General features: G+C 34.9%; 2 protein-coding genes across 5 annotated transcripts in view; one reads left to right on the top strand and one right to left on the bottom strand.

The window, feature by feature from the left end:
* LOC127868846 (uncharacterized) overlaps positions 1-24,364 on the bottom strand; it is a 179,708-nt gene that overhangs the window by 46,795 nt on the left and 108,549 nt on the right. The window lies entirely within an intron of this gene.
* On the top strand, positions 12,857-16,599 carry LOC127868851 (lysyl oxidase homolog 2-like). 2 transcript variants are annotated; one of them, XM_052410994.1, is made up of 9 exons: positions 12,857-12,895; positions 13,155-13,318; positions 13,921-14,068; positions 14,265-14,416; positions 14,698-14,845; positions 15,002-15,168; positions 15,412-15,559; positions 15,746-15,897; positions 16,121-16,599. In XM_052410994.1, exons 1-9 carry the CDS (start codon positions 12,873-12,875, stop codon positions 16,240-16,242), a joined length of 1,224 nt encoding a protein of 407 aa, XP_052266954.1. In that variant the 5' UTR covers positions 12,857-12,872; the 3' UTR covers positions 16,243-16,599. The 2 variants fall into 2 exon arrangements, with proteins under 2 accessions (XP_052266954.1, XP_052266955.1); XM_052410995.1 differs by lacking the exon at positions 16,121-16,599 and having other exon boundaries at positions 15,412-15,491; positions 15,746-15,882.

The following is a 24,364-nucleotide window of genomic DNA, read 5'->3' as shown; positions in this document are numbered from 1 at the left end:
TAATATCGGTTTCGTTTCCAGAGCATCCGAAACCACTTATTGTGGGAAATCTTCCATCCGAATTGTACTGGTTGAAAGCGTGATGTATTGTAGGGTACCTGGAGGAGAACGTGCAGTTAAATGCAAACTAGTGCGCGAAAATTAACATGATCAGTATGAGTATAAACACGATCGATAGCGGGAGGTCTTTACTGGATATTGTTCAACAGCAGTCGATTCAATGTATGAGTTGTGCGTGGTTATGAAAAATATATATTTTAATTTAGTAAGAACATCATTTTTGAAGTTCTGTTGCGTAGGAGTTACTTCACCAAAGCGCTGTCTTGATTTTCTCAGTAAAAAGCGATTACTTATTATGTATTAATAGAATTGTTCATTCAAGGAGTACTATTATTGTTGTAAGGTGTGCTCAAATTCGAGAAGTGTGATTAGTTAAAAATAATCATTTCGTGTGGCGCAAACATACGCAAAGGAATGTGAGATTAACATCTGTAATACGCTCTTGAGGGACTTATAATCTGTTTATAGGTCGATGGAATAGTGAATACCTAAAACATGTTTGTTTTCAAGTAATAATTATTTTTATTCAGGTAAGTTCGCCCGTATAAAAATAATTACGTGATAAAATTGAATTTAAGTACAGGTAAACGTAGTTGGCTTTTAATGCACATACTGTTTGTGGTGTTTTAAATAACAATTTATTATATAGTTGCGATAAAACATGACTGTAAACGAATGAACGCCAAGAAATGTGAAATAAAGTTTATTCCTCCGCGGACTATAAAGATCGTATTGTATGTACAGTATATGTTAACCAAATTTGGATACTATGTGTGCGATGAATGGTATATCCGAAAAGACATCCAATATTATTTTACTAAAAATGGTTGAAATCACAAAGATGTATCAAATTGACAAGAAGAGCTAGCTTCTATCATGATAACCTAGTTGCTCAAATAGATGTTATACTATTAAACGCCAAGCATACATAGTTGGATGTCCAATCATTCTGCACATCACTATTGCGTCCTTTGTCGTCAGATGATTATAGCAGATTTCTCTCCAATCCCTGAAACATGCCAAAACGTCCCGAACAATATTGATTTGTTAAATTCATTGAATCATACATTTAATTAAACGTTACTGTTTCAATCACTAAATTGTCAGCATTTTATACTCATATAGTTTAATTCGAATATATAAGGGTCTCGCCCTGTGAAAATAAGGTTTAATGCATGTACGTTAATTTTCGTTCCAAATAAGCCTGTTAAGTCCGCACATGCTTATCAGGGACGAAACTTTCAGCTTTAATTGTAATGTTCGTTTCAAGGAAGACTTTTCTTCCTCGAAAATCCAGCTAAGGCGGAAGGAGTCGTCCATGATAAGCCGGTGCGGACTGAAAAGGCTAATCTGGGACGGCACTTTGCGCACATGTATTAAACCCCTTTTCATAGAGATAGTATCATACATATTAATATGAATTCGTAAATACCCGTTGGCAGAGTTTTCTCTTTGGTAAATTTCAATTCGTCCATTAAACATGGCTGTTCCCTCAAGAAGTCGGATCGGTGTTATAGAGTCTAAAACACGAAATCAGCATTTCTAAATTAACTCTGATATAACGAGGTAAGGATTAATCATGACAACTGTCTTTGCCTTGTTATTTATACAATGATTGGAATGATAACTGGGTAAGATTCTAAACGGTGTATACAATTGTGAAGTACACTTAAATGTATATGTTTAAAGATGCCTTACTCCCGCACTGATAAATCATACTCTCGGGGCCAACGCAATCACTTAAGGAATATGACGTAACATAAAACTATAAAATAAAAAACATGTGTTATTCAAATTCGTTAACCGACCCATTTGTAGACAGACATTAAACTGTTTTTGAATTATATGCTTAGTTTTCAATACGTTTTGTTAAATTTGAAACTATTCGTTCAATTAGTGTAACTTTCTTAACTTAAAACAAGATTTATTGAGATTTAGACAATATCTGCATATCATTTCATATCATTGTAAGTTTGGGAAACTCATGGGAAATAACACGTGGATTAAAATAGGGAAATAATAAAAGTTAAGCTGACTTACCTACCCTAGTTTTGGAGATGTTAGCAAAAAGAGACATTAAGTGTTATGAATAAATTATTCTTTTTTGATAAATGATATCGCTTACACGTCAGAAAAGACTTCACTTGTTTACCCAGTGCGGATGTGGATTGTTTTGATTTGTTCTCACCTAGCACACATTCCTATTTGCATATGAAATCTTAACTACAATCTAAATTCTACTGAATACTATTCAATAATTTTACCATGTTAACATAGTGATACATTTCAAACACCATATTTACTAGGAACTAACTATATTATTATACGTAATCTGCATTAGATCTTCCGCATTATATATTTGTATGATTTGTTTGAGAGGAGCGGTACGGCGATGTTAAATCGGCTATTGTGCATGTCATATATTAGACTTGCAATATAACGCGTGTTTAATTAACAAATTTAAATATGTGTTACGAAAAAGAAAAGCAAATATAATGGTAATTAAAGGTTTGAAATTATAAAAAATACAAATTATTCATTGCGTTCGTAAAAACACTTGCATCCAACCGGTACTGATTTCAATCCTGAAGAAATATACTCCATCACAAAATTGTTTATCTTACAGCAATTGAATCCAACGCTAGTCCTATTGGAACACGACGGGACAAACTCGTTTTGGTTGCAGTGGACAATATCAGTTTCATTCCCATTGCAGTCGTAGCCATGCGTTTTCATCATACCACTTCCAAATCGTCCATCATCGTAAACGGAAATATTTCTAAAAGTAATTATAATGTTTATAATGTTGCGGTTTAAATGTATTTCAGCTTTAAATATTTTGACATTAGTAAGAGTTGTGTTCCTAAAGCATGCGAGATTCAGTCTCAGCAGTTACTTGATAGTATAATGAACGTACTCAACGTAATATATTATATAACCAAGCATATACCCTCCTTCAAATCCTAGCATCTTGCACACCACCATGGCTGTCTTGGATCCTAGACGAACACATAACTAATCATCACATTGAAGTATTTTTAGAGAACGTTTTAAGAGTGAAAACATGAACCTGATACAATTTATATATATTTTCAGGACGCAAGGGTGATGTGCAGAATGGTCGGGAACCAAAGTCAAGACGTATTACGTTGAAAAGGTTGATATACATTCACAGCAATGGAAGTTTAATTAAATCAATCATTGCTTAAATGAATCAAAGCACTGTGCGCCACCTTGTAATATAAAATGCGCAAATAGGTAAATAAAATGATACTAATTTAGACATGAAGTCGCCTCAACACTTTTGCATCCAAGGTGGACTCGCAAAAGTGGATTTTCACATCACAAACTTCTTTAAAGGGATCTTTTCACGCTTTGGTAAATTGACAAAATTGAAAAAAGTTGTTTCAGATTCGCACATTTTCGTTTTAGTTATGATATTTGTAAGGAAACAGTAATACTGAACATTTACCATGGTCTAAAATAGCCATTATATGCATCTTTTGACGATTTTAAAACCTAAAAATTATAAAGCGTTGCAACGCGAAACGATTGAATAATTTGGAGAGTTCTGTTTTTGTCGTTAAATTTTGTGAAACTACGAAGATTGCTTATATAAGGTATAAAATACGTCAAGTATGTGTACTCGGCGGAATAGCTCAGTAGGCTAAAGCGTTTTTACTTCAGGACTATGGCAGGACTCCAGGGGTCACTGGTTCGAAACCTGCTCCGGGCAATGTTCTTTTCCTTTTTTTAATTTTATTCTTGATTTTTTACTGGAGCTTTTACGATCCAATGTTTACATTTATCAATATAAAGCATTTAATGAATAAGTTAAAAAATGCCAAAATCTGTGAAAAGGCCCCTTTAACAGATTCCTGGCTCGTGAAGAAAAGACAGATATTGTCACTGAGAATACTCTTTCGATAAATACGTGGGTGTTCTACACGTTTTTTGATTTGTGTAGCCTCTGGAACGACCATGCAAATCGTTAGTTTGTTTCCACCCTTAAACTTTCGCAATGTCAAACGTATTTAATTTGTTCAATTTGTTAACTTTTACGTTCATACGGAAACGAATGAAGGTTGCTGTCTAATAGTAAGATCTAATTTTAGAGGACTAATACAATGACGCTTATCGTTTGAAGTGTAAGTTGTATTTTAAGAATAGGTGAATTATATTGACCAATGCGCATACAAAAACGCTTTCAAAAGTGTCCGAAGTCGTAATAAACGTGGCCGATAAAAGAAACCTGAAAGCAACATGGACATCAGCATCTTGTAACTATTGTGCAGCGCTTTATTGCAGTCAATTGATTTTATTTCACCATTATCTCCCCATGTCGATTTTGTCTGCATGTACTTTGCCCTATGCGCTCTTACATGAACATGTCTATGTAACTTTCTCATGATGCGTCTTGCAGGAATTAATTTCACTGTCAAGGGTGTTGGTGGACCTTCAATAAAAGCTGGATGAGTAAAAGTAGAAGGGAACTCGGCTTGGCATCTATAACCGACGATATAGCTCCGGTTCTTATTACGGTATAACTGTAACAGACATATATCTTATGTGTCAGGATTCACCCTTAGGTCAATATTCCCTGCATGAGTGTTCGCAGCAGTTTGGATTTTAGCGCCTGCGTTCGATATTGTATATTGTTTCTATATATATGGATTTTACTTTGATGTTTAAGTAATTAAATTATCAGTGTTGACAATTGGTATACATTCTCACAAAAATGAACATGCAGCAATTGAAAAATACAATAAGAGTTTGTGTTAAATGTACGGACTTTATCTGTGCTTGATATGGTAGCCTGTCGGAGTGTTTGTTTTCAGGTTTAGAAAAGCACGTATTATTACTGTTGTATCAATTTAATCCTCCTTTATTTAACGTAATGATATGTGTTTAATATTATTATCAATGACATTATTACCAAACGAAATTCCGTTTGTGCATGACATTGACGCCATTCACAGTGTTTATATTAACAATACTGATAACGCCTATGGCCACAACATGTATAGCATTTTAGGAATTAAAATACGTTAAACCGGCATCTTTGTAAAATTATTTCACTGCATTATGTTTTCGGGTTTAGAATTTACAAACAATCATCAATGAGTGTTATGTGGTATTATATCATCCCTTTTAAGTCCGTCTCTAACAGGATCGCAATGGCCATTCCAAACATCTACTGCAGCAATGCTGTCACATATATCTACGACTGTCACTATGGTAAATTGGGTGTTATGGATTACTGTATTCATTAGCTTGACGAATTCATGAGCATCGCGTGAATATATACTGGTGACTTTTTAGAAATGAAAATAATAATAGTTTAGAAGCATAAACATGTTTAATTATGGATATTTTTTTTATTTTTGCATCTAAATAATCATTTCTGTACTATGTGTTGGGGAATAAATGCCTATCATTGAAATTCAATCCGTGTTGTACAATTGTTTATATAATGCCGATCTTAGATGGATAATCGGGAATGTTATGCAGATACGTGTTCGATAAACATCTATGTTGTTGATCAGAAAAAAATATAATTTGGAAATTTAGAAATATAATAGCAAAATTTAGATTGTCTTCTCGTGTTCTATTTATAGAAACTGGAAGGCAACAACACAAATCAAGATATGACAGAATATGTAAATGGTATACACTTAATGAAATTGATGATGAATACTCTTTTGATCTTATATGTCCTTAATATGAATGTTAAGTATACATAACATTATCATGGGTTGATAATGGAATGCTCTCAACCAACATCATCAGCATGGATGCCGCCGTCGTGGAGTGTTTCGGCCCTCTATTCCCATTAACACTCTGGTGGCGGTGGGCCCACAGTGGTGATTAATCACTGTGTGTCGGTTGATGCTTTCAGTTCTTCTCCTCTCGTCTTAGCCACAGCCAACTTGAAACCCTCTCAGCTGCTTGGCTCAGTCTCTGGATAGCCCCTTTTCTATCTCTGCCAGTAGCGCCAATTGCTGTCATCAGTCTGCACACTGACGGGGAATAGAAACCTCTTGCGCCGACTTCACCGGGAACAGCCAAGTACGCCAGCCTCGTTGCTAACATAGATCTAGGAGCTCTGTGTACTTCGCTTCTTTCCTTTCGTAAGCCTCTTCACACCTTGTCTCCCATAGTACTGTCAGCTTGATGACGATGAGCTTCTTCCCTGTCTCGGACCACAGTACGACATCTGGTCGTAGGGTCGTCTGGACCACGTCCGGGAATACAAATCTCTTCCCCAAGACACACGAAACGACACAAGATATTTTGCGCGATACACGAAGCGACGCGCGAGAATGTTCCACGAAATATCGCCCTTGTGTATGTAACCCAAAAGGCGATATATCGAGGTATATTCACGCGCGTCGCTTCGTGTATCGCGCAAAATATCGTGTGTCGCTTCGTGTGACGCGCAAAAATATCGTGTATCGCTTCGTTTGTCGTGTGTCGCCCTTGATGAAAGAAGGGCGAGATTATAGATGGCACTATCCGGATTCCGTAGAAAAGACCATTTTAAGAGAAAATATATTTTTCCCATTATTGAAATGTTGTATGTAATATATAATTGCATTTTTATTTCAATATCAAGAACGGATATCACATTCTCACAAACATCATATATTTAAAAACAATGCATTTTAAAATATTATTTTGACGCATGTGTATTGATATTTCATTTATTGTTTTTTGACGATGAGATGTATATGCTTAAACCGCAAATAACATGTTCTGTTATGCAAATCTTTTTTGATAACTATCAATGAAATGCAGACGCGTGTTGGATAACTGCCTATGTAAAGCAGACGCGTGTTGTTGGATAACAGAGATGCAATGCAGGCGCGTAATAAATAACTGCCTATGTTATGAAGATCGCGTCGGATGAGTGTCTACTTAGTGTCTATGTAATGCAGATCCGCATCAGATAATTGTCTATGTGATGCAGATTCGTTCGCGATGAATATCTGTCTATATTATGAAGATCGCGTAGGATAACTGTCTATGTAATGAATGTGTCGCCTTAGATAATTGTCTATGGAATGCATATCCGTGTTGGACATATGTCTGTGCGATTAAGATTGCCTTGGATAATTGTCTATGTACTTAAGCTACGAGTGGAAAAAAGTGACTATGTAATGCAAGTCCGCACCGTAATAAGAAGAAACGGGATTGTCTGTTAAATTCTAATCAGCGTTGGATTAGTGTCTATGTATTGCAGATCCGCCATGCGAAGTTGTCCATGTGATGCAGGCCCGCGTTGGATAATTGTCTATGTATTGCATGCCCGCGTTGGATAAGTGTCTATGTATTGCAGGCTCGCCTTGGATATTTGTCTATATATTGAAGGCCCGCGTTTGGATGTATTGCAGGTCCGCGTTTGGATAATTGTCTATGTATTGCAGACCCGCGTTGGATAATTTTCTATGTATTGCAGGTCCGCTTTAGATAATTATCTATGTATTGCAGGCCCGCGTTGGATAATAATCTATGTTTTGCAGGCCCGCGTTGTATAATTATCTATGTATTGCAGGCCCGCGTTAGATAATTGTCTTTGTATTGCCGGCCCGCGTTGGATAATTGTCTATTTATTGAAGGCCCGCGTTGGATAGTTTTCTATGTATTGCAGACCCGCGTTGGATAATTGTCTGTGTATTGCAGGCCCGTGTTGGATAAGTGTCTATGTATTGCAAGCCCGCGTTGGATATTTGTCTATATATTGCAGACCCGCGTTGTATAATTGTTTATGTATTGCAGGCCCGCGTTGGATAATTGTCTATGTATTGCAAGCCCGCGTTGTATAAGTGTCTATGTATTGCAGGCCCGCGTTGGATAATTGTCTATGTATTGCAAGGTCCGCGTTGAATAATCGTCTATGTATTTCAGGCCCGCGTTTGATAATTTTCTATGTATTGCAGGCCCGCGTTTGATAATTGTCTATGTATTGCAGGCCCGCGTTTGATAATTTTCTATGTATTGCAGGCCCGCGTTTGATAATTGCCTATGTATTGCAGGCCCGCGTTTGATAATTTTCTATGTATTGCAGGCCCGCGTTTGATAATTGTCTATGTATTGAAGGCCCGCGTTGGATAATTGTCTATGTATTGCAGGTCCGCGTTGGATTATTGTCTATGTATTGCAGAGCCGCGTTTGATAATTGTCTATAGTATGCAGATCTGATTCGAAGGATTGTCGAGAATGTAGAGCCGCGTGGGATTAGTCCCCTTGTTATGCACATCTTAGTCGGATAATTGTCAATATTGAAGAGGCGCGTGGGATGAATAGCCACGAAATTCTGATCCACGTTGTACTTTTGTCGATATAATTCCTATTTGTGCTGTCTTTGTTATTCACATCCAAGCTGGAAAATTGTCTATGTAATGCAGATCCGCATTGGATAAGCGATTGGTGTGTGTGTAAATCTGATCCGCGTTGGATAATTGTCTATGTGTTGCAGATACGCCATTGGTAATAATCTATGTGATGCAGACCCGAGTTAAAAGTAACTATGTATTGCAGAACCGCATTATAATGCAGATCCGAGTTGTATGAGTGTCAATAATGCAGAGCCGCGTGGGATAATTATCTCACTTATGCAGATCCGAGTCGGATAATTATCTTTTATGCAGAGGCGCGTGTGATAAATGGCTATGTTATGCAGGTCCGAGTTTGATAATTGTCTATAATGCAGAGGCGCGTGTGATAAATGGCTAGGTAATGCAGATCCGAGTTGGATTTCGATAAAATGCAGATTCGCGATGGGTAATTGTCTATTTAATGAAAATCCACGTTAGGTAACTGTCTATGTTATTCAGATTCGTGTTTGACAATGTTGTATGCAATGCAGATCCGCGTTGGATTTTTTTCTATACAGATCTACGATAAATATGTGTTTATGTAATTCAGAATTGCGTTGGGTAATTGTCAATTTAATGGAAAACCACGCTGGATAATTAACTATGTTATGAAGATCTGCGTTGAATAATTGTCAATTAATCCAGAGCGGTGTTTGGAAAATGGTCTATAGTGTATGACACTAACGAGTGAGATGAAAAGTTATCTTTAATAGAAAATTACAAAATATAAATTGATACATGGGAGTTTGTATTAGTATTTGCTGAGTTCGTGTACACTGTTTTTAATAAAATTCGACAAGTGCCCACCTACACTTATTTAATAAGTTTACAATTTATCGTTGTAATTAACGTGTCACCGAATGATGTATTTCACTTGTCGGAGAAATTACCTTGACCCCGGAAAGGTTATGAAAATATGTATCCAGGTAGTCGGTGCCTCTTGGCGGTTACAATAATGATATCTCAGACGATTCAGATATGGCGTTGCAACTTGCGGCGCTTGTCGACTTTTCGTATGAATTTATACGCACGTTACTTAGTGAAGTGATAAGTGATCCGTTTTTTTCTTAATGATTATATCTCGGTTAACGCTTATTTATGCTTACAAGCAATACTCATAAATCCACTGAAACATGAATTGACCGACACCAGGATATCCCTGTTTTACTTGTTCGGTCAAACTAAATTTCACTGCTTGAACTGTTCTTCGATAATATGAAGAAATTGAAAACATGAACATATATATTTAATAAATAGAATACATTCACTTAAAATGTGCTTTTGGTAATTTGCATTTTAAAGGCAACCTGTTTATCATGCTAATTGAGCCAGGTCTAAGAAATATTCCGTTTCCTGGCGCATGTCGTTGAGAAGGAATAAACATGTCTGCATCTTTTGACAACAGGCTTTGTCACTTTCTTGCATTTCTTCTTCCCAAACTTTTTCCAGTTTTATTGTTAAAATTATTGGTTTCACTCTCAGTATAAAAACCTTGGTTCATCTAGTCTTTAGGTAGACATTGTCCTCTAAATTCTCAATAATGTCCTGTCTATAATTGACAAAAGTATGTACTCTTCTTTAAAAGAAAATAGATTTAAATATTTTAATAAAACATGAATTAAGAGGCATAATAAACCGGTGTGGCTGAGGACGTGAAACGTGAAAATGCACAAGTGCAATATCAATTCGTTGACTATGCTGATTAAATGTCCACTTAAATTAAAACATAAATGTCACGAAAACCAACAACGTATAAAAAAAAAATGTAATTTGGTAACGGTTTAAGTTTTATTTATATCATAATAATGAGATTTTACTGGTTTAAATTGCTTGTATAAACTCCAGCAAAGTGTATAGTTGTTATCTTAAAGTACATTGCAAAACGCAATAAACTTATCATATATATGATCATTAACCTTTTCAGTATAAAAGTACCAAGGTTTTCGCTTTCATGAGAAGTTGCACATTTTAATGCATCGTGCGATTCAATGATTGATAAGCAAATCAGGAAGTGGTCGTTTATAGGCTGAATGACGGCTTAGATCTATGCATGTGGTCTTAATAAAGACGATAAACATACCTAGTTTTTATGAAATGCCTTTCAGGAATGCAGCAGTAATGGAAGGGGTTATTTTGTTTTATCACTTCTGAGTGAATATGTTGGCACATACGTCGAACGCACTGATGATACTATACAATTTATGTTCCGCATTGTAGATTTGTTAATATTAAGTGATTGATTCGAAAATTTCTGATAGCGAAGGAACACTGTTGACTTAATAAATAGCAAATGATTGGGTGCAATTTCAGCTAAAACAGACAATTTGTTTTATTAAATTCAAAGTCTTCTTGTATTATATAATTTGCATTTGTAACAAAGAACGATGAAAATAGAACCAAAATCTGCATCAAACTATGCCATGCAGTTTGTAATGATGCGAATCGATCGAATCACTTATTCACAGAAAACGATGAGACATAAACATAAGACAACATAAACTGCAGAGACATCACCAAGAACAAAACTATTGTAACCATCCGCGTGGATTTTAGAGAATAAAATATTATTATATGCTTTTTTTATTTACAATGTGCAAAGGAAGTTGCAGTGTTGCTTTCAATGCATATAAGTGTAAGATAATTTTTAAAATGTCTCCGTAAAACAAGCATGTCACTATTTAACAGATATTATAATCTAAAAGGATGTGATTTCAACGAACGAGCGATTTGAACTTTGGTCAACAACACTTAAATCGTTCAGTAAGAATACTTCAGAATGAACCACACGAATGCAAAAAATGTTAATTTATTCAATCTTGTTTTCATGTGTTCTTAAACATGAAACGCATTTGAAGCATTTAATCTTTATGAGTTACTTTATCATCCACAATTCCCCACGAAATCATGGTTTGTCATATTTTTTTATTTTTTACCTAGTACTTATAGTTTAAGTTTCTAATCTATGGTTAATGTGCATGTTTTTACGTAGTACTTATAGTATAGTTATAATAGAGTAGTTTTATAGTATAATTGAGTAGTTTTAATCGATTTCTTTTGAAACAGTGTTGCAAAATCTATTCGTATCTGCGATACGTCATTGTTCATATGTAAAGCGCCTTTGAACGTGCAGTCTTGCGTGAAAAGGGCGCTATATAAATCCGGTATAATAATAATATAATAATAGTAAAGTAAGTACATTAAGAAAATTATAATTCAAGTTGAGCAGCCAAATAACCATGTGATAGAAAATAACGCGTTTGCTAATAAGGATAATTCTTAGCGTGTGTCAAACGTACCGATATTTCAAAACTTCATCAATACGTTTTTACAACGAAGCTTTTTTACTCCATTTGACCTTGCTCAAAATCAAAAGTTATATTTTACAACGTCAACATTTCAATTTAAATCGTAAGCGCATAAGTTGTTTTTTTCTAAAGAGCAGATACACTTACCTTTAATCTTACCAGAAAAGCACAAGCAAATCAGACTTATGCCAGGTTTTAGCATCTTAATAAATCTAGCATGTACATTTCCGATTTAAAAACCACAGCCGCTGAATATCTGTGAATATATTTTTTTGATGATTATGATTTTAAACAAGAACTCGCCATGTTTTTTCACAAATCGCTACTGTTTAATTTATCAATTATTTAATCCTTAAAAGTAAGGATATAATGTTGCAACCTTATAAATAATAATTAAAATGCATTCTTACAATATAAAAACAATGTGAATATGACACTCAAGAGACATTTTCATCAGGACAAAAATAGTTTACAATCCGCTAGACTTGTATATACATTACAAGGAAACAGATGCAAAATAACACCAAACATAAAAACCATTCAACGGTGTTTACTGCCGAAGAACGGACGCTGCAAAACATTCGGCTTGGTTAAAACTAGTTGATACGCTGTCGAACCGCACAACCGACTATAAATGATCACAAAAACATCAATAATCATTCTCCCAAAACTCTTTATATTTACATCTTTATAAACATTACAATGATAGGATTTACACGGAAACAAATCGCAAAATTTACTGTACACAACATGCTCTGATCCGCCTTTCAAAATCATAGTGAAGATGTGGTTCGGCATTTTAAAAATGTGACTTGTGTTATCAGTCCATTGTAGAATGCTCAAATCCAATTTGTCGAGTGTTTTCATATCGTCCGATATAAATTTAGGATAAGGGGCAGTGTTGCCAACATTTGTCATGATTGGAATGGAATAGCGCAAAGATGCTTGACCGTACTAGGTTTGTTGCAGTGTTACGCAGGTACGATTTTATATTATACATTTCCGTTCAGCAGCTAATTAATATCAACTACGGAGTATGTTATATTAATAACTTTTTGAACATTTATGTAAACAGCTAAAAGTTTGTTTATTGTATCGATTGCTATGTAGCGCCAAGGTCGTCTGCAGGATGATAGGATTCACGGACACACAGTAATCTAAAAAAAAATAATAAAGCACCGGTTTAATTTAACAATTTATTGACGTGTGAAATTGCTATGTTATAAAATTATGTTATTAAATTTTTATAACTTTATAACTTAAAATTAAATGGCACATATTTAAACTTCCCATAAAACAAAATGGTTGCAATTTGGTTTTTACAATGTACATTAATGAATGCTTTTTAATAATAAGTAAACTATGCTTTCAAACATACGTTATTAAAAATGTATTTACATTTTAATCATAGAACAGCCAAAGATATTCCACCATCCGTGTATGGGCCTGGAAATGGGAACATATTGCTGGACAGTTTAAGTTGCCTTGGTAATGAAACTGACATTGCGGACTGTTCACACCAGGCCTGGGAAACTACCGACTGCTCGCCCTCAGAAGATATTGGCGTCGATTGTCGTAATGTGTTTGTCCTTTATTTTATATTTATATATATTAAGTGTTAAGTAAATGATGTGAATGTATCGGCCGTGTTTACAGTCACAACGAGTGTTTGAACTTGCAAATATCTTAGCATTACAATAGTATTCATATTCAACATACTGTATGACTTACAACTCGGAAAAACGTTTTGAGGGTAAAATGTCTTCTTTTTTTTCAAATGGCGTCATTTCTGTATAAAGTTTCATCAGTTTAATTCATTTAGGAAATGTGTCACTAATAATACATTTGTGTTCTGATTATGTTGCCGGAGTTTCATTAGTCTCTCATAAAAATAATATGTTTTGTAACCCACTCTGTTATTTATATCAGAATTAAATTAAATTGTCAAGAACGTTTGAATGTTACTTAGATATAGGCCTTAACAACTGAAACAATTCATGACATCGTCAAGTGGAAAATGACTCACTTAAAAGAAATTAAAACACATCAGCCCAAATGATGTTATTTTTAAATATTGTTTAATAAAACTAATTCGTTAAAATCTCGAATTCCGCTCCATGGCTGCTTCATTGTCTTCTACGTATAAAAAATAGTATACACGTTAAATCACCTTACAGGGACGCACGTGCGCATTGAGCACGGATCCACGCCGCATGATGGGCAAGTTGAAGTGAACATTACCGGAATTTGGCAACCCCTGTGCGCTGATAATTTCACACAATCAGAAGCTAAGGTTATATGCCGAATGTTGGGATACAGTGCAAAGTAAGTTCGCAAATATTATAATAAAATGCTATCTGTAGAAACATAGGAACAATGTTGTCTTTCTTTTATCTGACCAAAACTATATTTGCTTCTAACTAACGCTGTAAATCAGCATATTAGACGGGTTGCGTTTCGCTATTACTAAAACAGTGGTGTTTGGGATTCAAACAATACGTTTATGTATTTACTGATTTAGTGGATCCTATGTGATGTCTGCGAGGTCGAAATCTGATTTGTCGTCTATTAGTTCAACGGCGTATTATTGCACCGGAAACAAAATCGATATATCCATGTGTCGCAAACGACAAGCCACTTGCTCTGCTTCAACTGTTGCAGCAGTAGATTGTAGTGAGTTGACTTCATTTGATGACATGTGTTTCGATTAACGTTCTTTTTCTATCTAATTTTGAGCTTTGTTTTGATCATTCTGACGAACGAATTATCGATCAGAGAATATTATCTTAGCTTCTTATAAAACGAAAACACAAATATAAAAGAATCAAACAAAACTGTTTTTTGTGTGTAAGATTACAAAAACAAATATGGGTTTACGCCACTTATAAATTAATCTGTCAGTAAAACGCATATACACGCAGGAAAACTGCATTATTTATGATCCCTCTGTTCAGAAACTCTAATTCGACTTGTGAATGGTACCAGCCAGCAATCCGGTCGCGTGGAAGTTTTTCACAATGACGCATGGGGGACAGTGTGTGATGACAGCTTTGACGACGTGGAAGCCAAAGTGATTTGCCGCATGCTCGGATTCGGTACTAGGTTAGAAGAATGGAACATAGTTATATGTTTATCACACTAATATTAAATGACACTGTTTAATGTATTGCCTAGATATATTCGTTGGTTTCACATTATTTTTTTCACGATGACAATCCTCATCATGCAAGCATATACATTTGTGCATTGTGAATTCAGTAATGCTAAATCATTGACGGGGGCTTACTACGGTGAAGGACAAGGAAAAATAGTTGTCGATGACATGAATTGTCAAGGTGAGGAAGTCGACATATCCGATTGTAAATCGCGCCCCTGGGGTACAAGCAATACATGTCATCACAACGAGGATGCAGCTGTCGAGTGCAGTATGTCAATCTAAAATAAACCGGTTGTTCAAACGTTAAATGGTGTTTAAAAATGTTTATATACAGTAGTTTATGTATGATCCATTGCTTTGCTTCTATTTTAAAACCATCTTTATCGCAATCACACAATTAAATTATAGTGTTTTACTCGTATGAATTGATATCATACAACACAGTTTAATGAACAAAAAAACTTAAATCGTTATGCTCTAATAAAGTGATGTTTTTTTGTACTTCGAACAGACACGGAACTCCGACTAATAGATGGCCCAACCGAATATTCTGGTCGCCTTGAGTTACGTCAAGAATCGAAGTGGAAAACGGTTTGTTCTAATCACTTTGATAACAAGACGGCGCAGATCGTATGCAACATGCTTAGATTTGAAAGAAGGTTAGCTATTTCATAATTAGACGTTAATTTGTTAACTTAAATGTTTCCTCTGTAACTACAGAAACTATAATTATATTAAAAACGTAGAAGTACATTTACTTAACATTATCATATTATTTCAACATTACTACAATTCACATTTCAACACGCCATACTTAAATATTATGTTAATGCTGTCTATTAAAGTAACATCTCTATATACACGAATGGACGTTTTCACGGAAATGGTGCGCAATTGATTCACCATGGATATACTTGCTCTGGAAACGAAACGGACATCGCCAATTGCAAGCACACCTATGTCAGCTTACCTTGCACTGCAGTGGGCATTAATTGCTGTAGGTCTTTATTTGTATCCAACTAACGTATCCATAAAATAAAACAAAATATTGCCTTAAGCATTTTCTTCGCACAAGTACATGTATGGTCGTGGTTTTCAAACGATTGAAAAAATAAACGGTAAAATGTATTTATCGCATGTATAGCCTTTTGAATGCATTATTCATTCGAGTATATAAGATTATATGAATCGTCATGCAGATTTTGTGTTTATGTTAATAGATTGCAACACCCCCATGAGAATTTTGGATGGCACGACAATGTTTAATGGAGTTGAAATATATGAGACATTCACGTCATCAAATGGGTATATAGTATTTCTAATAATTTGGTACACTAAGTAGGGGTGTTGCGGAAGTTTATTTAACCGAGGATATATTTATATCAACACCGATGATGCTATTATCACAGCTTAATATTTTTGTTATCAGTATCATCAGAAATGACCGAGTTGGTTCATAATACAATTGTCAGTGGTTCGATCCCAGATGGGCATAACGTTTTTTTAAACATTTTTTTCTTTCTTTAATTTCATTCTTGTTTTATACTGGAGCTCTTTAGTCCTGTTGTTTACATTTATCAATTTAAAGCATTTAAACACAAACTTTAAAACATGCCGAAATCTGTGAACATGTTAGTTATTAATGATTATGGTCGAGTTTGATACTGTATGGTATTATGTTTGTGATTAAATATTGTTTTGTATTAATGTCTTTTAGTAAGCTGTTGTGATCCCAGTTAAGATTGTAAACAATTTTTAATCTTTATTCATATTTCTAACAATCTGTGTACCGGTACTATTTTCTTGGGTTTTGCCTTATTGCCGTATTTTATGAAATTTGACGTCTAGACGGTAGGGATAATTAAAACAAAAAATCTCTCTTAAAAGTGCGGCGACCCCCTTTTTTACTTGTGTTTTATTATGACAATACGCAGATGAACATATTTGAGCAGTTTTGCAGAATTCTATTTGACATAAAAAAAAATCCATTTATGTCATTTAAAATCAGCAAAACTGCAGCAATACCCCTTAAAAGGCGCGCATTTATAAACATGTAAATAAATAATTATGATATGGTTAACCAACCGGTTGATGGTAATTTATGATAAACTCAGAATTAAGCTAATGCAAACAAAAACCTTCATAGAGAAATAAGCGAAACTTATCAGTTTCATAAGGATAATAGGTGCTTTTAATGAATTCGATTTTGTTCGTTGAAACGCGATATTTCTGTAACTGTTATGATGCGGCGTCTCATCAGGGTCTGCGCTGTTTGCTTTAAGGAATTTCTGTAAGAAATATTCTAAATATAGAAATAAATATACTAGACATCCTAATTTTTTAAATACATTGATCCAATTTAGAAGGATGGGAGAGTCCACTAGGCATAAATAGGTTAAACATTTAGAAGGATAATGAAAGGCCGTGAGACGAATTAACACAGCGTGAGAAAGATGGTTGTTTGTAACTACAGAACAGTTGTGGAGTAAAAAACTTATTCCTACGCGACACTTTTTTGTCATCTGGTGTTATTAACGCATATGAGTAAAAAGATGTTTTTATTATACTATGTTTCTTTTACTTCAAATTTATTAAACTAACCACACATTGACTCTTTTATCCGATACGGTTGTGTAGTTCTCTTGTTTATACAATTAATGCTTTCCATTTTCGAATTCTTTGCACGGTATCAACAATTTTTTTATACGAAATCTTTGACCATGGTTATTTGAACTTCACATACACATTTTAATAATCCCTTAGAACTCTATAATGGCAGACACACCATAATAGATGGTTTGGTTTCAAATTACTAAAAAATTTGGGTACCCGATTCCTACAGCAAATGAATTCAACGTTTATGCAATAAATCTCGGCCTATATCTCCACACTTCGTTTAGACAGGATTCGCGATGTTTGTAGGTCCTAAGTTCATCTTAAGACTATTGATTCACCAGGGCATGGTGCAGGCGTGTTGATGGTATGTCCAGAGGAACAAGATAAACAATACTTTGGCCAATTAGCGTAATGCAGTCCGGCAAATGTAAGCAGTCTTCTGATTTTTATGAAGGAATCAAAAATTATGGTAGTCATCAAAATAGTGTATTACTTATCGCTTCTTTGCCTCTTCATGTCATGAAATGCGCTGTGTTAAGATTCGTCTCCACATGTCTTTGGTATGGAAGTCACCAATTGACTTGAATGTTTCCTAGTAGGACGACAAACTATACTTCTAAAGAATGCGAGCTACATAAGGAAGGTAACCACAGCTTGCCGAGTCTGAGTGCTCGTTCTGTTAACAAGAAGGATGGAACGAATGATTCCTGGTGTACCTGACATAGTGAACACAGAGACTGCAACATTGGCTTGTCGAAAATCGCCTGAATTAACTCTACGCCCAGGAGGCGTATGACCATGTCCGAGCAATTCAGGAAAGACTTAAGGATGCCCCTGTGCCCGTTTGAGACAATAGTGGTGCGCTATTTTCGACTGGCTTATGTCGCTGCTACTTATCGGTTCCATAGTTGGCAGCCTAAGAGTGCGCGAGGGAGAACGCACGTGGTATATCTCTTCGCGACAGTCATATGATACAAACTTGAAGGATCGTTAGTTGAGTGGGCTAGCGACAGGAGTGTACCATTAAAAAGAAATTTACTGCATTTATACTGAATGTTACCCAAGTGTATGAATTGTTGAGCATTTTCTATTGTGTTTGTGTCATACATTAATTCCGGAGTGTTTTTGATCCTTGCGGGTTCTTATCATGATAATGTCTGAATACTGTGGTGCATTATACGCGGAACGCCAGCTGTAAACGTAATTGTGTCATATGGTAAGCGTTTCATTCAGAGCCTTTGTCGGGGCTGCCAGTTTTAGGACGCATACTTTCAAACCCATATGCACTGCTAAGTGAGGGTCTTGTTTGTGTGGGACATTTCACAGAAATGCTCTATCCATTCAAGAACTGTGCGTCTTTGTATGATGATAGAATAAGTTAATGCAGATGTTCTGCCAGCTAGACCCCGCGCGACATATCAAGGTGTCCCCCAGAGATCTATGATGGACGCCGTTAATTTAAAACTGTAAATGAAATTATCGATATACTATTTTATTATCGCAAATTGCGAAATCCAAAAATGCGTTTTGTAAGAAGTACATTATTAAAATGTGATCTTTTTGCAAGATTTTAAGGTAAAGAAAGAAAAACAATAACTGAAACGCACTTTTGCCATGTATACTTAATTCAGTTAAGCAATGTGATGATACATAGAATGCTATGTTTAGTATTGAAAGCACAACTTATGTTGTTTCGTTTTGTGATTATTTTCATTTGATTACATTGGCAACCAATTATGATTTCTTAGATGACTTTAGTATCCCACGGAGACACAATGTTTCCGTATTCAAGTATAGTTTCGATTTCTTCTATGGTTTTGATTTTAACGTTAGTGAATTATATTTAGAGCAATTTGAATGTTACTATTGCATAATTGTGATAATAAAATAGTATGCATTTTATTTTAGTTTCACAACAGATGGCTTTTAAAGCCCTCTTGTATGTGATAAAAATCAAAAGTTCATTATATTAAGCAGTACACTTACTTCAACGTTTTACATCCATTTCTGTAAGTAATAAAACTGTTTTTTAATTGTTTATCGTAAATGCATTATGGTGTTTGTTGATGTATTTGCCAATCAAATATAAACATTATCTTAACGCGTGCGGACAGTTCATGTCATATAAAGCATATTTGACATTGATACTGACCTTTACGTTCAGAAGTCCTGTTTTGTTTTATTTTTAAGTTTGCTTTCACAAAAGTAATTTGCTATAATTTGGATTTTCTTTTTTCTGAAAATAGTGTTTAAATAAGTGCATATATATACATTAATATAAACGGTTACCATCTTGTTGTTGTTGTTTTTTTTGGGGGGGCGGGGGCCACTTAATCTGTCGTTAGGGGTCTGGCGTCCGAAATATTCGCGGTACCTTCTTCTAGCATCATACCAAGTACCACGATTCCAGAATGAACGGTACATTTTATAATAAAAACCAGAAATATCTTTTAAAAAGGTATAAGACGTTGATTGTGGTTGTGGTTGATGAGAGATAAAGAGTTATATCAATGAGACAGCAAATGCCTTTTTCTGCGCCGTTCTTAGCAGCATCACATGCAAATCAATAACGTTGCGCCATATTTCGTGGCATATTTCGAATTATTAGATATTATTGACCATATATCTATAGATATAGAACAGAAATACGCAAGACGAATGGACAGTAAATGAAAATATACGAGTCAATGGCCACACACGAATCAACCGTACTTATTTTAAATATTAATACGCGCGTTCTTCGAACAGACATGTTGTAGTGGTTTTTCAGACATAGTTATTTGATTCGATTGTTTATAGTATTGTGAATCATCGCGCTCATGCTTAATAAATTGGTCGCTATAGTGGAATAATTCTTATTAAATTAATCAAAACTAGTACTTATCGTGGAATTATTGAAAAAAATTTATTTTATTGACATACCATAATTATATCGCCGAATATCTGCAATAAAGCTATTTCTGGTCATGTTCACCGGGTTAACGCGATAGAGCTTATATAAAGAGTCTTGTACTGACCGCGAACTGAACTTTATACCTTGCGAGATGGAATGAAATGCATAAATATTCCACTGATGGAACGACGGTTTGTTTTAAGCTTTATACTTTTACATGTTTTTTTTCTGTGTTTCGAAAACAATTTAATATATTTTGGTCAAAATGAATATCAAGATAGGGAACAATAATATTTATTTGATCTAAAATATACGTGATCACAGAATACAATATGGTTGTAATAACTTAATATGAGAACACAGCCTTTGAGTACACACGCTTTGGCGCTGACAATCTTCTAAATATAAAGGGGCACACACAAACTGTATTGATGTCGTGAGTTGAGTGTGAAACTGTTCTATCCATCAAGCCTTTTTATAAGAGATAAAGTAGATTCATGCTGAACACGCATTTAACATCTAAACAAAGACGCGATCGCGGTTCCGATGTTCTGGTGAATTTTGCTCAAATCAGCCAATGGAATAAATGAAGTGTATTCATTCTGATCTAGCCGCGGGAAATTTTATTGGACACTAACAAAGGTCAGGTAAGGTGAAAAGCTGGCTAAGACAGCTACGCCGAAAAAGACCCTAGTTTATTCAAGTGCTATATTTTTTTTAAATACTTCCTTGTCTGGTGCCTGGGTGAAAATCAATTTGCATGAGTAGCCCGTAAGTTGCCGTGTATGAATTTCAACAGACGAGATCGTACACCAAGTTCGAAAAAAATGAATACCCGTAATTCTCTACGTTTTCGGACACTCTAAATATTCGGAATCCTCTAAAGCTAACGTAATTATTTGTGTGACTCTTATATTTTCGGACAGTTTCATTTTTTCCAGATGTCATCATATTTGCGTTTATTCCATGACATATTATACATGTCTTTTTACTAACGGATGCAGAAACACGAACTGACAGATGAATACAAGGAGTCACTCAACCGTCAAATTTGCTATATTTTTGTAAAACGGCATGTATAATTGATGTAATTAATGATACATAGAAGTTGAAAGCAGATGAAATTATTTCCGTACCGAAACCGATAAGTCTAATGTTTTCGCAGTGTTTGCTTGGTATCATTTCGAAAACAACTATTTGCTGTCATTTTGTTACAATTGTGATAATTTGAATGCCTTTGAAATTTATTGTTAAGTTGGTAAATACCTGTTTAAAAACATGAAGATTAAGCAAACAATAATTATCTTTCAAAAAGATATACGGCGTTGATTGTGGTCGGTGTTTATGAACGATCAAAAGTTATATCTATTCGAACAAAAATAGCGAATGTTCTTAACTGCATCACACGCAATTCAATTACGGGGTGTTGCGCCAGATTTCTTGGCTTATTTAGCTTTATTAGATATTTTTACTCAGATATCTATCTTGGCAGAATTGAAAAACACAAGAAGCATGAAAATAAATGAAAGCATATAGGTCAGTCGGCAACACTCGAATCTTATTTGATTCCATTATTATTAGTATTGTGAATCATCGTGCTCATGCTTAATAAATTGGTCTAAATGGATGAATATTTCTAATTAATTAATCAAAATTGGTCCTTATCATGCAACTATTGAAAACACATTAAAAATCTATGATTGGCATACCATAATAATATCGCATAATACCTTTATTTAGTATCTTTCTTATCAAAATAAACTTCAAGTGCACATAGTTTACGCGATAGCGTTTACACAACGATTTCTGTAACTGACCTCAAGGTAACAATTCCACTGCTGGAACGACGGCTTGTCTAAAGCTTAAAACATTTACGTGTTTAACGGTCAATTTCGAAAACAATGTTAAATATTTTCGTCAAAGCGTATATCAGGTTACTGAACAATAATACTTATACGATCTTAATTTTATGAGTGCACAGAATGCAATATCGTAGTAATTACCAAATATGAGAACACAGCCTTTAATTACAAACGCTCTGGCGCGGACATTCTTCTTAATATAAAGGAGCACACACTCTGTATTGATGTCGAGAATTGAGTGTGAAACTGCTCTATCTCTCAAACCTTATAATTAGAGATACAATTGTATCGTGCTGAATACGCAGTTAACATAGTTGCTTTGAGCCTATGGGCGACTTCTCGTAGTTCACGATATAAACGCACATTTTGGTTTCTTGTATTGCTTTCCCATCGAATTGCCATACGATTCTAGACTTGACGAGATTCTCGTGACGCGCCGTTAATGATGGGACTTGAAGAGTTTAAGAAAACTCTGGAGCTAACCTCTTGATTAGTACTGTACATAAGCACGACTGATACAGTTTGCGATTATTTCGCATTTTTCAGTATTTTAAAAAAAATCTAGAATTTTAGAATTGAGAGCGTTTGAGAATTGGTTACACTTAGTGTCCATTTCGGCCAGGTTTGTCCACATGTAACTTGTTTGTGAGAATTGCTCAAACATGCGATCTATGGCGAGACATGGAGGACATTCGCATATTGATTGACTGTATGCAGCAAAATACTATGTTAGCAAAAAAAGAATTATTATTTTAACCCACCCTTCATATGTGACAAACTACATGGACTTCGTGTACCTGTGTAAATAACACTGTTTCAAACCACAATACACATTGTTTCAAATTACTCGCTTGAGTAATTATATCATCACAATGCATCATTCGTTGTCTTTTGATTTTATCAGCCACAAAAGAGCGCTGACACGCTAATTTGGACGATTGACATGCTAGCCTAGAACATCAAAGGCGATATACGGAATATCATACCAGAAGTATTCACCAATACTGAGCGATGTATCAATGGCGATATACGGAATGTCATACCAGAAGTATTCTCCAATACTAAGCGATGTTTGTTATAAACAATGTGACGATGCAATACCAATAATAGAATACCTATTCTATTAAAATAAATTCCATCACATGTGCGTAGATGATTATACAATAAATGAGTCAGCTCAATAAATGAACATTTTATGTCGACCAAACGACAAACATTTCTTTACTCGTCCGTTGTTTTCAGCCTTTATCTAACAATCGGCTCGGTTCTTCTCAACTTATGTATTTCCTTGGGAGCGGTGATCTAATGGTAGGACGCTGGCGTAGGGATCGAGTGGTCCCGGGTTCGAATCCCGCCCTGACCACTGGAATTTCCTTGAGCAAGAAATTTATCCCACATCTGCTCCTCTCTACCCAGGTGTATAAATGGGTACCTGTGAGGGATAAAAGTCAATGTTCCGTGGCTGCAAACTGCGCCAAATGTAAACGGACGACTGATATCCCAGTGATCGGGGGGCAAATGTCAAAGTCGATTGAATATGTATATAGTAATCAGACTATAAACACATGCATTTGCATTTAATTGTTTACATTTTTATTTGCGATACTGGGAACGTTATTAAAATCATTCCTTATATTGTCCTTGAAAGAGGTCAACGCAAATGTAAATTATGTAACCTAAATGACATCGATGATGAATTTCACTTTTTTCTTAAATGTTCATATTATAATGATGTTAGGAATGCATTAATTTCAAAATATTATAGAATACGGCCAAATATGTTTCAGTTTATTAAACTACTTAATAGTTCAAATAAAACTGTATTAAGAAAGCTAGCCATGTTTAGTTTTAAATGCTTTAAAATAAAAGAAAATGACATATATATGAAGTGCAAAATAATAATACATTTTTTATAAAGAAAATAAGGTCAGAATTGTGTAATTATTGCTACAATTGTAAAACTTTACGTAAAACACTATCTGATCACTATGTATTAACCCCATCCATGTGACATCCTCACGAAATATGTTCGCGTGATATTTGTATTTCGTGTTTATTAAGATTAACTGTTCTTTAAAATTATGTGTGTTTTG

Source organism: Dreissena polymorpha, chromosome 2, assembly GCF_020536995.1.
Source record: "Dreissena polymorpha isolate Duluth1 chromosome 2, UMN_Dpol_1.0, whole genome shotgun sequence".
Taxonomy (NCBI): domain Eukaryota; kingdom Metazoa; phylum Mollusca; class Bivalvia; order Myida; family Dreissenidae; genus Dreissena; species Dreissena polymorpha.
The sequence above is the reverse complement of the archived record's forward strand: the minus strand, read 5'-3'. Positions and strand labels throughout refer to the sequence as shown.

What these genes read in the sequence shown, in the direction of transcription:
- LOC127868851 (XM_052410994.1), top strand. Translation starts at nt 12,873, where the DNA reads ATGATAGGATTCACGGACACACA. An exon ending in ATGCTTAGATTTGAAAGAAG is followed by an intron (nt 15,560 to 15,745) that starts GTTAGCTATTTC and finishes TGTCTATTAAAG; the next exon opens with TAACATCTCTATATACACGA. An exon ending in TGCAGTGGGCATTAATTGCT is followed by an intron (nt 15,898 to 16,120) that starts GTAGGTCTTTAT and finishes TTATGTTAATAG; the next exon opens with ATTGCAACACCCCCATGAGA.